At 41.2% G+C, this 16315-nt stretch overlaps 1 protein-coding gene across 4 annotated transcripts in view; it reads right to left on the bottom strand.

Moving 5' to 3' along the window:
- Positions 1-12083, bottom strand: part of tp63 (tumor protein p63) — a 33187-nt gene extending 21104 nt beyond the window's left edge. Inside the window, exons 1-3 of one of the 4 annotated variants that reach the window (XM_053878615.1) lie at positions 11865-12083; positions 3771-3905; positions 3565-3694 (exon numbers count right to left, since the gene is read on the bottom strand). In XM_053878615.1, the coding sequence (XP_053734590.1) occupies positions 3565-3694; positions 3771-3850 (210 nt within the window). In that variant the 5' untranslated portion in view covers positions 3851-3905; positions 11865-12083. Of the gene's footprint in view, positions 1-3564; positions 3695-3770; positions 3906-7125; positions 7421-11864 lie in introns of those variants that run through there. The other 3 variants (XM_053878601.1, XM_053878640.1, XM_053878607.1) reach the window with 3 other exon arrangements.
- Between the last annotated feature and the right edge of the window lie 4232 nt (positions 12084-16315).

Here is a 16315-nt window from a genome sequence, read left to right as displayed (position 1 = left end):
CAATACATGCATCATAAGTCGTCTGAAAGTGTCAACATTTCTTAGCAAATTCAGTGAAAATGCACCAACAAATGCAAGAGAAGATGCGACTTTATGTCTGTTTCCATTTGTCATTATTCTGTGATCATAAGACGACATCTACACAAAGCAAACAACACACTCTGCTGACAGCCAACAACTGGTCATGGACTGATTTTTGTTTCCTAATTTCCTAAACACGTCTCATTTTATCGTCACCCACTCATTTTTGGAACACAACGTATACGTGTGATGTGATACCGATCCATATAAGATGGTTATTACCTGTGTCCGTAGCAAAACATCATAATTTCCTTTTATCAATTTGCAGGCAAATCCACCTCCTCCAAGAGGGAGAACCTTTTTTTTTAATTCCTTGTGTTTCCATTCATGTTTATTTTCACTATTCGGGAAAATTGGAATGAGAAAAAGTGGATGGAAACCCTGTTAATGTGACACCCAAATAGCATGAGATGTAATATGATGCTGTTAGTGCAGTGCAGTCGCTTAAATGAAATAATCACAGTAGTAATATCAGTTCAGAGGGCAAAGTATAGAAAAATACAAGTAGTTAACATTAGGACTGGGACAAAATTATGATTCATTAATTACAAAGATAATTCACAGATAAAAAACACACACATTAATCACACATAAACTTTCTTCCACAGAGAATAGTTTGCTTGTACGACATTATACAATGTGATGCCATAAGCAAAACATCCATGCTGAAGGGGGAATGACATTTGGGTGATGGAAAACTTCAGGATAAAAGAAAACAATGCTCTGTACACTGAGTGAATCAAAGAGTGTAGTCATCAGCACTTCCAACCAGATGTTTAATAGATATGTATATACACTACATGTATGCAAAGCAGGCTTTTAGCTCGAGGGGCGTCAGGGCGTCCTGGTGATGCCCTAAACTGAATGCATTCATATTATTTATATCGATTTGACTCAGGAGCCAAAGAATTATGAGGGATGTGTTGAATGGAATAATGAATTAATATGGTATGATAAACGTTCAATTTAATAAAATAAATGCGATGCATTGTGTTAACATGTCTGCTGAATTATTAGTTGACAGTGATGCACAAACTTGGACGACCGCAGGAGGCTGAGGACTGGAGGTGAAAAGGAAAGAAGTCTAATACAAACACGCTGCGAGGGCGAGGACTGAGCTACTGCTTGGTAAAGTTGTATAAAGTCAAACCAGCGGGAGAAAAGAGGCCTTGACCCCTCCTCATCACTGCGGCGTTCATGCACAGCTGATCAGAGCTTTATCTGGGTGCAAAATCAGCTGTTTGGGGTTGGATATAACGTTTCTCCTGCCACTATTTCTGCTACATTCCTGGGTGTTATTCTATACTCTGTTTGCGCCCTTCCTCCTCCTTGTCGCCACCCGCCACTTTTACACGGGGAAGACACGTATTGATAGATGAGCAGTGGGACCTCAGCGATAGAGGCAGGTGTTGTGTTAAATTGTTGCCCCGCAGACAGAGAGAGGGGGAAAAAAAACAGCAGGAAAAAATAGAGGAATTTAAGATTAAACATAAACCTCACACAATACAAATAAGTCCCCGGGGGCACTAAACAGAGCTGCCTTCTAATGACTGGTGAGAGCTGCACCACGGCGGAGAGAGTGCTCGGTGTTCACCCAGCACAGCTTTTCATCCCGGCAGACAGGGGTTTGTCTGTCATGATGAAGGGGTTGGTAATTGTCAGGAGGCCGTGGCAGCCGGCTCCTGGCCCCACGCGAACACTCCCTGGCTCTCTGGCATGCCAGCCACCACACCCCTCCCAAAGCTCGGTGCAGGTAAGTGGGAGGTGCAGGTGGGGCAATTAATCACCAGTTCAAGAGAGCACAGGCCCCTCGGGGGGATGCGAAGGCTAGCATTACTCAGCTCCCTCCACAAAAATTAACTTTGCTTGATTTTTCCATTCTGGCTGGACATCAACATTCCTGAGCAGGGAGGGGAGCGCGCACCTCCTCCTCACCATCACCATCACCGGGAGCTCCACTAACAGGATGCAAGGACAACAACTGCGCTGCTTGACCCAGACCCCCAGTGAAAACAAATCATCTCCAGTTCACGGTGATATTCAGGGCCGGGGTTTTACAGGTTGGACTGCAGACCAAATACTCTGGCTCCTGTTCACATTTATAATCAGATAACCCTGCGTGCCTCCAGCAGGAGACTGCTGACGGTTATATAGAGTGGCACTTCAGCATCTACCTCATGCCTTGTCATAAAAGAAACTACATGCCTCTGGAGAAATCTTACTTGGTTAAAAAAGATGTAAAACTACCAGCACAGGTTTAAGTTAATTTTGATCAGGATACATTACAAAAATGACCAGTAACACTGTTTTTTTTACTTGAGTAGAATTGTTTTTATTCACAATGTTGACGAATGTGATGCATTATTCTGGAAACACCGTAAAGTGATGCAATGCATTTTCTGTTGGTATCGCTGAGCAACAGACAGTATATATTTTCAGTGCGGTTTAATCCCTCAAAAGCAGAAAATGATTCAGCATCATTCCATGTACAGATAAATATTGTGATAGCATGTAATATGACATACAGACTCACAAGAAAATGGTAACTTAAAAATAATTTATTTGTTGTATATTTAAAATGAGAATAACAAAAGGCATGTTGTTGATCCGAAATTGTATTTGACAAAATAGTGCTCATACTATAATCCTGACTTCTTGGATGCTGGGCCTAAAGTTTGAACAAAAAAAGTGAGTTGTGTGTGTGTGTTCTCTATGACATGAAGAAGACTCCCTCTTCAGCACGTGAGCCTAAACATACTAGCATCAACAGAGCATGAGAGCTGGCTGTCTCGGAGGGGCCACCCAGGTCAAGCACGACTCGGCCCAAACAAGATAATATCATTCAGCTGCAGACAACATCTCTGACAAAAGCAGATAAACGGCCTGCAGAGCTTCTCAGCACCACAGTTTGGGAAATTCCTTCACCAATGTGAAAACAGAAAGTTACTCAACAGACAGTTGAATGGCTTTCATTTCTGTCAATAAAAGTCCCAACCAGTCATTATGAGAATGTTTCACGATCGTTGGCATTGTTTTTGTTTCCTGTTATACAGAAGCAAAAGTGATTATGACAACGGAAAGAAAAGGTTGAAAAAAGGTGACTGATAAAGCAAAAGTTCAAGAATAGAAAGACGTCATTGAAGACAACCCTTGGTATAAAACCATCATTTCTATTTTGGATGAGGACATTTTAGGAAAAGGGGAGCAAAGCGATAATTCATGGCTGGTCAACATAACAATTTATTTTATGATACTTTATGGTTTGAAAAATTTGCCCGGGTCATTTGTTTATTAGTTACTTGTATTTTATTTTATTTTAGGTTTATTTTCACGCCATGTGACAATCACATTGTACTTGTTTATGATTAGCCACTTTATAAAAATATACGTCTTACTTTGTCTTATTTACTTTGTCCTTTTATTGAAGGCATGGGGAAGCTACAGCTCTAAGATGACTGCTCAGAGTCAGAGGCACGTACTTACAGCTATTGTCTCGTCCGGCTGGTGCATGGTGATGCAGTCCATGCTGATCTGGATTGTGTTTCCCGAAGATCCATCAGTTGGGCTCTCGGTGATATTCAGCTCAATCGGCTGGACTGAATTAATGGAAGATCTGAAATGAAAGCGGTGCAGAACCCAAACTCAAGTGATGTTTAGGATGACATCTGTTGCTAGTGTCGGCCACTCACTGGTCCAGCATGTCGAAGAGATGGTTGAAAACATCTTGGCTCAGGAACTCAGGTGTTTGCGCCGACTGATTTTGAGACATGGCACTGAGGAATGAGCTCTCTCTCCAGGACAATCGAGTCGGAGGGTCTCTTAATCTGGAAGTTCACAACCACAGTCATTTCAAAATGAGCTGAAACTGCCAAGTGTACCATCACATTTGCCATTAAAAAGCCTCTGCACTGTCAGCACTGCCATTGACTTGAAAGACTCCTGACCACCCAGCCAGCGGAGGGAAGCCGGAGAAGGAGGAGTCTTGCTGGCAGCCATTCATGAAGAGCGATGCCATTGTACAGAAGTCAGCCTGCATAATACAGAATATTTGTCCTACACATAATGGTGATTGTGCACCATTCAGTCGCAGGCACTTTGACCTGCTCCCTCGAAACACTACACCTGTTTCAGAGCTCAGCCTGCCATTGTTCTTGCTGAAGTGGCGCACGCGGAGAGAGTCACAGACGGGCGGAATTCCCCCTCAAGTCTATATGATAGCGCTGCCACAACTCCTGGTATGTGTACAGCTGGACGGGCCTAGAGGGGGAGCCAGATGGAGGAGCATAATCTGAGGCTGGCACTATTTTAGCGGGTGGAATTCCCCAACGCTGTGTGCTGAATGATATTAATACCTGACTTACAAACACAGGCATATCTAATGAAAGAAATTATTTGAATTATGAGGGAGTGACATGGGTGACAGTTGAGTCTGGAATCAAGTTGGATTTAGTTGGACGTGTCATGTCAACTTAAAACACTAGATGAGTATGACTTTTTGGTGTCGGATAATAACCCAGCGCTCTGTGGGAACGTTCCACAAAATAATTTGTTAACAATACTCCTCTAAAGCCGATAATTCCAAGTAGATGGAAGCACAATGATGGAAACATCTTTGGTGATGGCAGCGACGTTGCTGCGCACATTGGCTAAGATTAAACATAAGCACACGCGTTGGTAAACAGTGCAAATAAACAACGCATTGAGGAATAAAAATCACCATGCTGATCAATATTAAACCAGGTTTAGTAAAAGCTCGAAGGCAGCTCTTTCGGTTGTGATGTTACCGGACAACCATCAAACTTGAAGCAGGCTGTTCTGCACACATTATAGCCTGAATGTGAAAAGACAATAAATGATTGAGGGGACGTGTCACCTACTCAGGGATCACAGTTGCCATGATGATGCATTCAATGACCGCTGGTAAGTCAGGGAAACTGATTTTTATTTTCACGGTCATCATTTGACAACGGGGTTAGTAAATGTGCTTTTACTTTTGGAGTAATTCATTCTGTTGTTTAAGAAAGACAAATGCATTACGAAAGAACTTCCCGGTGTGATTTCATGGACATAATTCATGGTTTATGATATTTCTTCCACCTACTACAAATAAACCATTTCTCCTTTACATGGTCAGATGTGGTCGTAGACATAAACGAAAACGTATAGTTTTCAGCAAACACAAACAAAATTTATAATTTCACACCTTTATGTCAATTTTAGCTCTTGATTTTGTGCTGAAACACTATTCCAAGTGGTTTAATCCGTGTTTGCCTGCATCTCGGTCTCTGGTTACCACAGAGGTTTTCAGGTAGCCTGAGGCGAAGGCTGTTCTAGCTCCACTTAAAGACAGCACATCGCCTGCAGACGAGACAGGGTCACAGGTCAGCACTAAACAGGGAGGGCCATTGTCTTCTGGCAGGTTGGGCACAGCGACCGATGAAAATGCAATCAAAACAAACAGTCCAGCCGATCGGGGCCCTTCTCCAGTGTCCCTATTAATCACTTGTTCAAAGGCCTGAGACCCTCTCCCCCTCATCTGTCAACCTGGCTGGAAGAGGGACATGACTGCAAAACAAAAGAAAGCCCCCAAAGTTTCTCCTCGGCTTATCTCCCAACTTTTATGGAGGGAAAGAGTCTCAACTCAAATCCTCCTCCTCAGCAGGTGCATGCATGGAAAAAAAAAGCATAAAGTGAGTTTGATAAAACAAAAATATTACCTCAACATGGCTCAAATATCCGAGAAAATTCTGTGAGTAAACAGCAGAATTCGACATACATAATACCTCTTTATAAATAATAAAACGTAAACATAAAAAAACACGTTTGGAGACAGTTATCCACTTTGATATATTATGTTTCAGTCCGCCTCAATTTATTAACATCATCTTTTATGATTTTATTCTGTTTTCTGATTTCTTATTATTATTCTTATTATTCTTATTAGTAGTAGTATTTGTATTATTATTATTATTATTATTGTGTTTTTTTTTTTTTTTTTTTATATCATGTTAAATGAATGTTACATTTAAAACTTTAGGGGACTGTCTGCTGTGGTTTTTTTTAAATATTGAGGAGATACTGAACTCCTGTGTGCACATTTAATGGCTATTTGACATTTATTTATTATTCCAGATTAGTTGATCACTGGCATGAATACAATATTCAGGGAGTCATCGTGTATGAATTCTAACGTGTGGCATATTAATGTTAATAGTGCACCTCATTTTATTGTCTATTTAGATAATGTTTTTTTAGTAGTTTTTAAATATGATTTCATTATTATTATTATTTACATTTTTAATCATTTTTTTCTTTTGAATCCACATATATACCCTACCATTCTCCAATAATTGCAGAGCTTCTGTGCTAAATAATGTGTTCAGAAAGTTTTCATGACCGAGCATACACCAGAATATAATTTATTTTAGGATATGTGGATGTTTTCTGAAATATCCATCAGGCCAGCATATTTCTATTTCTATCATTTTAAGTTGAATTTTGTTTATCAGTGTATTGGTGATGTGTGAGAGGCTCATTTATCTGAAAGACACTGGCAAACTTTTGTTGATGAATATTCAATGAAAATACTATTACTATAAAAATACTATTCTTCACGCCGGATTTATCTCTACATGATAATGATCTTAAATCATCTCAGTTCAGAGGTTTCCCTGGGATTAAACCCACCTGAACTTTTAGTTACAACGTGCACTCTCAGTGAAACATGTGAAAGTCCCCTATGTAGAGGCTGAGTGGTCTGTCCAGGGGACCTTTTGCTCATGCATTGTTGCCACATGGAAGTAGACTGCACACATAAATATACCCGGACAGAGCGGCAGCTGAGGATCCAGGCAAACACAAGTGTCCTCCGCACTGTGTCAGACTGAGAGGCAACTCAAGTCAACCTGGGGATTCCCAGCGAGGAAAGCAGATATAGAGTTGCCACTATAAATGGCTATCATCAATAAATAGTTGCTACGGCTCATTTAAATTCTGTTTACAGAAGCCTTGAACAAACTTCATACACATGTAACTTAAACTTACCTATGAAGAGGAAACTCAGGATAATACTGCACTGCTGCGTACGGTGAGTTCATGATGTCAAATCTTCCAAAAAGTTCAGCAGGTCAAATCATGAGTGGATACAAAATGTGAATGAAATAAATAATAATGAAATAAACAAAAACAAGCTTGGGGTTAAAGTGCCTGAGGGTACAGTGCAGAGTGGAGGATGTATGAAAGATGTTATGAATTTTGGTATTTTTTCTTAGATGACCCTACAAATGGGAGGAGCTAGTGTCAGCATGCTGTCCAATCGTGGTACCAAATATCAGCCTCTCAGTTGCTAGGATATAGATAACAAGCTACTTCATTTGACCCTGAGCCCTGCCGAACACACACACACACACACACACACACACACACACACACACACACACACACACACACACACACACACACACACACACTCAGGGTGCTGTGGCCTGTTCACATACTTCTGCCCAGATTCTCATGAGTCTTTCTGTGGGCTGAGGTTTGCTGAGGGGTGAGGTGCATTTTCACATTGACTGACAGACACATTCGACTGAGTGACAGTCACACATCATGGAAAAAATATAAGAACTTTCCCTCCAGTTATGTCTCACATAAAAAAAAAAAACTTTGAATGTTTTGTTGCGAGTCCTCAGAGGTTCTATCAAAAGAGAGACACACTGTCTCATTATTAAAATGCCTGGAATTAAAACATTTTTTACACTTTGATGACTTTGGAGAAAAACAATCACACCTCATTTTCACGCTTGTAAAATATTAAATGTGATGACCTGTCTAAATAATTGTGAGACTTAAGTTACACACAGAGTCGGGTCCAATGTCACACCTAGAATTTTTCATTCTGACTCGGCCCATCGTTGGTCACAAAGGTACCAAAATAATACAGACATTTCTCATACTCCAATAGTTGTTATCAGTTCTTTTAAGACAAACTCACTCAAGTTAAACTGAATAATGTGGCATAAACACTGGTCTTCATCTCAAAGGTCTTCATCATATACGAGGGCGTGAACAAAAAACTGATCCACTTGCATAATGCCTCCAGTAAAATTAAGAGCAAAAATGATTTCTTTTAAAATGTAATCAAATGTTCAAAAACTTCCATGTTCAAGAAAACAAGGGCACACCTTATCGCTAGTTATTGCTTACATTAGCATAGCATTTTGACACTAGCGGGACTCATACCACGTACAGCATATACAGTAATGTACATGATCAGGTGGCCCTTTTTCAAAGCAGTGGACCCCCATGGTTTCAATTTAATGGGGAATTTCACACATTTCTGTGGTCTTGACAAAAAAAAAAAAAAAAAAAAAAAAAAAAAATTCAGTTCATTTTGTATTTATGTGACATTTCAACTAGTCTTTTTCTGTCCTGCCAGGTAATTTCACTCAAATGTTACACACGGTGATACAATAAATAATGAAATAAAACAGTGTGTCGAGCACTATGAGGAGAGTGTGAAATATTGGAAATGTACTGTTCTTTATTTAATGTTTAACATCACTATAACAGAAGGGTCATCCACATTAATGCAAGTGAATTGATATTATTTTCCACCAATTGCACGCTGTTAAAGTTCATGTGTGGGTGGGTTGTTGATTAATACAGTCCTGCGAAAAAGATACAGGCTGAAATCTAGTGGACTTCCTCACAGTGGTGAGGTGGCTGGACTTCTTTTGGGTCCCCAGCGTGTCGTGAGTCATATTATAATGAAATCATAAATGTATAGCAGCACACTGGTGCAGTAGGTGACCACCTTGGATCACTCCCCATGTATCAGCTGCAGCTCAACACAGCCTTGGTACTGACCAGACGACAGTATTCCAGTGGTAAAAAGTAGTACAGTAGCCGAGATAAGCTCTTTTTTAAGAACTCACAGATATGGTGCCACTTCCTGGGCACCGAGCTGCCAATCAGATTGTCGCCCAAGTAGCACGACACCGTAAACCAAGAGGTCTGGTGTGGTTGGCAGAGCAGAGCGGCGGGTGAATCAGCAAGCTAAAATAAAAGACCGGGTCAGAGTGAGGGGAATAGTAGGAAATAGATGTGGTGTATCCGGGGAACACAAACCTCTAAGCTGTCGTCTTGTACTGTTATTACGGCTGTATACCATCCCAAACCTCAGACTGTGTAACCTCAGTCCCACTGACGGAGCAAACCTTCAACCTTTGTGACCACACATCTGTTACTTGAAAGATGTGTCTGTGGGGTAAACACAGGTATTAGCGGTCAAAACACCATGCTAGGACGGCTCAGTCCAGTGGTCAGACCCTTTGCAGTTTGCAGATGCATCTTCTCACCACTTCTGTCTTAAGTGGTGTTACAATGTGTCTATATGAACTACCACAGTTCTCAATGTAAAGCCCTCACGGCCTTCTTAACCGTGTATCACACTTATATTGACGTGTGAGACGACACACAGTCAAGTGTGAAAACCTTGTATAGATAATCCAACAAACGTTGGCTGGATGAGCATTTCCACTGAATCTTTGGTTATGACCTTTATATAAAGGTCTCACCTATGATGCATGATGATATTCGTGCATTCAAAAGACGTCCGCATGCATTTCTTAGGCTTTATAGATATGTTTACAATCTCAAATGGCTGGTTTTCAACAAGGTTTCTTCAGTATTATAAGGTGGGGAAATTGAGAGAATAGTTTTTTTTGTAAAAGCATTACACAGTGTGCTCAGGTTAAGGTTATGGTCATGGGCTCTACTTGAGTCTTTATAACTAGATTAGTTAAGTCCACAACTTACTATACTTTATAAACCGTGCGGTAATTCACCACACATGGTAAAGATCTTCTATAAAGCCTAAAATGCATGACGCAAATTTTTGAATGTACTAATAATGCATTAAAAGACGAGTGCTAAAGCAAAGTGTGACATGTTCTAGTATTTGTCCTCTAGATGTGTATTTTACACTGCTGAATTAAAGAATGAAAGAACTAAAAATATAAATAATGATGTAATTTCACATCAAATATTTGCCTAACCCAATTTACCCGATTATTTATATTTCCCTTATAAGATTTTCTATTTTCTAATTTCATTTCCTCCCTTGTACTTCTACCCTTGAGTTCAATTCATTTTGGTTATTAGTTTATTAAGATCAAAATTTTTACCCTGTCACCTTTTCTCTGACTAAACACACGCACCGAGGTTCCGTTCACTTTAAATTTGTTTGTTATATTGACAGACATCTGATAGATGCGCTTTAGTGGAGCACAAACACCTGCACTGGTTCAAAGCAACTCCTTCAGAAGAATGTATTTATTGCAACAGAACTGGACACTGTTCATCCCTGCAGTCTGTCCATAAAACCGGTCCATGCGCTGAATAGAACGTCCCGACCAATAAAACTGTCATAAAGCATGAGCGACTGTGATTATTATAGTCCACTTAATGACAACTTGTCTCCAATAAAGTTTTACTCGCGCCGTCACTTTGGACGAAACAAGGACAAAGTGACTCGGCCGCGCCATTACAGCTGATATTCAGCACGACACACGACACCCTTACATCATGAATTACACTGGGTCGCTGGCGTTGGGAGGCGGTCACCGGAGCTTCATTACTTCACTGTAGACCTATGCCAGTGTTTATGAGTTCACAGCTACGTCAGCGTCAGCGCTGCTGCTGTCATCAGCCGCAGCGCGCTCGCGTTTAATGTGGTTATTATTCTCACCAGCTTCTTATTAGAGCTCTGCAACCGGATCTGGATCGCAAACCACAGACAGCCACCGCCGCTGCGAAGCTCAGTAATTAATTTTGGTATCAATGTTGGAGATGTATGCGCCTCATTCAGAGTTTACACAGGACCAGGTGCTGGGGAGCAGTTGCTGCGGCAGCTGATGCGACGGTCCGCGCGCTATGGAGACATAGGATGAGTGTCAGTCACCGTAGCGCGGCCAATCACTCGCACACTGCCAGCCGGGTTATGAATGCATACTTGTATGCGAGTGTCTGTGTGTATATTCCAGTTGGTGACTAACGCTGGGGAAATCCAGATGAGTCAAAACCGCTAGTGTCCGGTGCGGTGTCACAGAGGCGATAATTTACAGCCTATGGACAGAACTGCCCAGCAACTCGGCATTGTTCCGCACAGTCCGCCATGGAACCGACAGTATATGTGGAAGTGAAAGAGGCAGATAAGTGGTGGGGGGAAAAATAGAAATGAATTCTTGGTCATGCATGCAGCATAGTGTTCACAACGTCACCACTGACTTCTATAACTACTTCATCTGGACTTTGAAAACCTCGGCCACAACTTCTACTCCAATCTCTGAGCACCACAGCAACGGTAACGCTACAAATATTTGTACAATAATATAAAAGGGTACAAATATTCCTGTGACCATCAGCTGTAAAATAAGAAGATCTGGGCGGAAATCAATCTCTCTAAAATGTGAGATGAAATGATGTATGTAGTGTAGTGTAGTGTAAGCATGTAATGGCAATGTCAAATGGTAAGCTATATGTCAAATGTCATTCCAACCTGACTAACATAAACATTCATAGATTTGTCAGGCCTTGTGCTGGTACTGACAGCAACAGCTTTTTCTAAGAAGCAAACTCCCCATATGATGTGCAAACACTTGTTTATAGTGTCCGACCTCTAATGTTGTAGAGGAGCTTATGAAAGGGCCACAATGAAAGATTGAACTTTGCCCCAGTTAGATTCCTCTTCACACCTGGTTGGAGCCAGGCCAACATCACCTTACCAGTAAGGCCTCCATCCACTTCACTGTGCATACAACGCCAAGCAGCCCTGGTGTTATATGGAAATGATAGAGCGTCAGATTTCTGTGGAGGAGATATTTTTGCTGTAAATTGTTAAAGTTGAGGAGAACTTATCATGCAGGTTGGAAAGACGTTTTGGCAACCCTCAAATGAGGAAGCTGAACTGTATTCCCAGGCGTGTCAGAGCGTATTTCAAGGCCTCCAGCCAGATCCAAAACTTTTCCAGGGATTGCTTCTGCTCTGTCCTCATTATAATAACCACCTCAGAAGTCCTGGAAAACATGCAGAGCAGCGCTCATGAAGGTCAAAGCACAAGAAATATTGAAGCCTCAATCTTTTTTGAGACTCTCGTCCAGCTCTGTTTACCTGCATTATCGGTGAATGTATGAAGAAAACATCTCTGTGTTTGTTCAGTGCTGATATATCATGATGTGTCATGAGAATAGAATAAATCCCCTGAAGAATCCTTGAATCCACTGATGCTTCTTTCTTCCATTCCGTGTCCAGCTATCTTGTGCACCTGCCCTCCTTTGTCACATCCACCCAACCATCGCAGTGGTTGTCTTCCTTGCTTTCCTTTGCCCAGTACTTCCATGGAAAAGGTGTATTTCTCATAAAACAAATGTCAGGAGGATACATTAAACTGTTGCTTGAGGGCTGTTCTCAAGCGTCTCCAGCAGATCATCAGATTTCTGTCTGATTTACAAAACGTGGCGCTTTACCTTGTTCAACTTCAGCACATGAAAGCCCATCAACTGTCTTTCCTCCAACACTTTTTTTGTGTGTGAAGAAATCTGGTCAAAATATCGAAGTATCGAAGTAGATCGCACCCAAGCGCTGCAACATCTCCTCATTGAACTCTGAATAATGTCCAAAGGCACTGCATTCCACCTCTGCTGGACGGCAGAGCTTAGCTTTCTGATATTTAAAATCTACAGGTGGTGAGCTGTCCATCGAGTTCAGCATATTAAACCGCTAAACACTGGTAAACAAAGCAATAAAAAAGACTTCAAGCATGAACTCTTCTTTGACAGTTTTTAGGTCTTTTTCATTCAGACACTTGGCCCATTGAAGTCAATGACAGTGACTATTAAAATCCATCCAGATCCTGGAGCATGAACAGTGTGTAACAACAGCTTTTCACGTCCATAACGGCACAGAAGATCAATAGCCTAAACCGGCTTAAGCTTTCCCATGAGACCAGTACAACCAGTATTTCAGTGCACTGAATCATTACGTACGGTAATGTTCTGACTCCCAGACAATTATTATTGCTTTCCCATGGCATGATTCAACTTTTTTTTTTTCTTTTGTCACACGGTGACTGGTGCACCTGAGATCATGTTGTTGTCACCTTGGGAAAATCTATCTGGCCTGCGGCGATAAGCGCGGCATTGAGCCAGAGGTGAAAGATCCGCACAGTGTCAAAAACGGCAGTTAGAAAATGGATATGTCGCAAATGTTGGCTGAAATCTGATCCATTTTACAGTCTTGCTGCGGCTGCTGCTGCTGCTGCTGGGTGAGGCTGGATCGAACTGAGATCATCATAAAAGTTTGTCAACGACATACAATAAAAACAAAAACCAACACAACTGAAACTTGAAAACACAAGTTGTGAAAAGTGGAGAGGTCAAGCTCACTCTCAGGTCACGGGTGACGGGATTGTGTCTTGAACTAGGATGGACGTCTTCTCTCAGCATGTAAAAAACTCCATCATGTCCATTGAGAAGCATTGACCAAGAACTTTTCAACGTGGGCAGCCTCATCTCATAAGCTCATAAAGCGGATGCTCCCAAATCTTAAGGATTACTGTGATACGGATCATTAGAAAATGTGAAAAGTATCTGACACTGATTGAAAGAAAAATAAAATAAAATGACCCTGCTTGTTGCTCTCAGCTCCTGGAGGAAACAGTTGTTCATTAAAAAATACACATTTTTTAAAATAGATTTTAATCTTTTACCTTTCTAAAAGCCACGCTGAATGTAAATATGAGTTCATAAATAATACAATACAATAAAATATAATATAATATAATATAATATAATCCCAAAAGTTACAGACTACTCATGAGGAAGTATGACCTTTGTATTTGTAGGAGTTTGAAAGAATATTTCATTCAAATCTGGTGCAGAGGTTTGCGTGGGAAACGTTGGTGGATACAAAAATAAACCAAACGGACACAAGTGTTGTTAACTTGCTCTCATCAAACCAGTATGACTGGATCAACGTTGTTTTTCCAGTGATTCCCAACGTGGAAAAAAGAAGATCAGTTATGGTAAACAGAATCAAAGACAGATCTGAGAAGCCAAGAGCAGCAAAGCAAAAACCATCAATCAAAGCTAATCCACTCTAAACCAGCTGCCTTTTGATGCCCATGTAAAACTCTGGTGGTGTTTGAACGGCGGCAGCAAGTGAGAGAAGCTTTCTAACATGTTTACAGAGAGACACGCAGTTTCTCGAACAAGCATTCTGTGAATGTGACAGTTCTTGGATGATGATGATATGAACATCGTTCACCAGGTCAGCCTCACTGTTCACAGATATAAAGTATGACAAAATCATTACCCCTCAAATCACTGACACTGTGAGTCACAGCTCTAAAAATGTCTTTCTGCTTCCCTCGGCAGGTAGGTGACTTTCAGCTTCTCGCTGATCATCATCTGGATTGAGATCAGGGTTTCAATGACGAAAGAACTCTGGGTCCGGAGCAAGAGGTGATGACGTCCTGCAGCCCAAGAGCAGGTGCTCCTGCTTCAGCACTTCGGCGAAGTAACACAATCTTTCCTACGCTAACTTTCAGAAATATAGAGCATGATGTCAAAGTTGAGGAGCGGTGTTTAGCAAGCACACCGGGCCGTCTCACGGCAACAGCTTGACAAGTGGGATTGGCTGGCCCCTCGACCTATGAGAAAGCCTCGGCGCGTCGCATGTACCGATGCCTGAAAGACACGATAGCCTCGCAGCCGTCCGCCTGTAATCAAAGACTGAGGTTGGAGTGTCCTTTGTCATCGGATAGGTTTTAAAAATAAAACACGCCGTCCGTCTACTGCGACGCTTGGTTGAAAGTGGATATTTCAGAGGCCCTTCTTCACTGGAACTGATGACTGGATGGATATATCTTCTTCCATCTGAGACGTCACATTCCAGAGTTGTCTGACAATAAAATCAACACACCGTGCAACTTGTCCGACATGAGCTCGCATTCCTTGAAGCTGCTGTTAACGTCGCTGTCAAGCCAATTTTCAACACAGTGTTTACAGAAAATTCTGAAATGAAATGTCTGGGAAACTTTATCGAGACATATATGTATATATATATATATATATATATATATATATATATATATATATTAACATGGATTATTTACCGGTTATAAACTGGGAGCAACCTCCAGGACTTTCTCGCCTTCCATTGAAATGTCTTTCCCAAATGGTTCACACTCTAGAAAATCATCCGCATCATCACTATGCTGCCATATCTCTCACATGTATTTGTAGCACTGTAGGTGTATACAAGCATCAAGGATCTTAATGTTGTCAAGTCAAACTCTTTACATAACAATCCCCCAGTCCCTCAATGTTACATTTTATTTTGTTTTCTCTTGTTCTTGCGTATAGTTGATGGGTAGTTGTGATAGCCAATCAGATCAGGAGATGGGGACAGCAAGGCCTTCGAGCTGCCTTCAAGTTCTCGCTCTCTGAACCCTGTGGCTTAAACACATATGGATTTTTACAGGCAAACACACTTACTCCCCTGCATTTTTCCGACGTCTACAGCCCGGCTAGATCACCAGGTAAACTAAGAGGCATGTTTCTTGTGCCACTGTCGGTAAAATGTCAATGTCTCGATGGAGTTTTTCTGATACAAAACTGCAACTTTGCAAAGGAGCGTACGACAGGGTTTCTGCCACATATAAAGTGGACTAGCCATGTGCTACGCCTTAATAACTGGATACTGGATACAGACACTGTAAAATGGAGTGGAAACATTTAAACAAACAGACACATTATGGAGGTGGTCTTGAACGTGAATTTGCGTTATTTGCAGAAAAGTCCTGAAAGAAACATCATATAATGACTGAACTTCATAGCTTGCAAAATACAAGTTGCGCATTCCGGCCGAACATACGAGGAGATGGACCACTTGGATTGGAGGCAGATTTACTTGTCAGGATTAAAAACTAGTGTTTTTGCTGTCACCAATTCATTAAGTGACAACACGTTGATGTATTTTTTTTATTTATTTATTTTTTTTGAGGGCGTGTTCTTCTAGTGATGTCTTGATTACACAATCATATTTTAGTGACGCAGATGGATCAATCTTCTTCATCTTCCTCTGCTTCTAGCGATGTCACTCATCAGAATGCAGCTCACACAATGGTTTTGTTGTTTCCATGCAATGATTTCCAACAGCATTATTCAACGGCTTG

This window comes from Synchiropus splendidus, chromosome 1 (assembly GCF_027744825.2).
Source record: "Synchiropus splendidus isolate RoL2022-P1 chromosome 1, RoL_Sspl_1.0, whole genome shotgun sequence".
NCBI lineage: Eukaryota > Metazoa > Chordata > Actinopteri > Syngnathiformes > Callionymidae > Synchiropus > Synchiropus splendidus.
The sequence above is the reverse complement of the archived record's forward strand: the minus strand, read 5'-3'. Positions and strand labels throughout refer to the sequence as shown.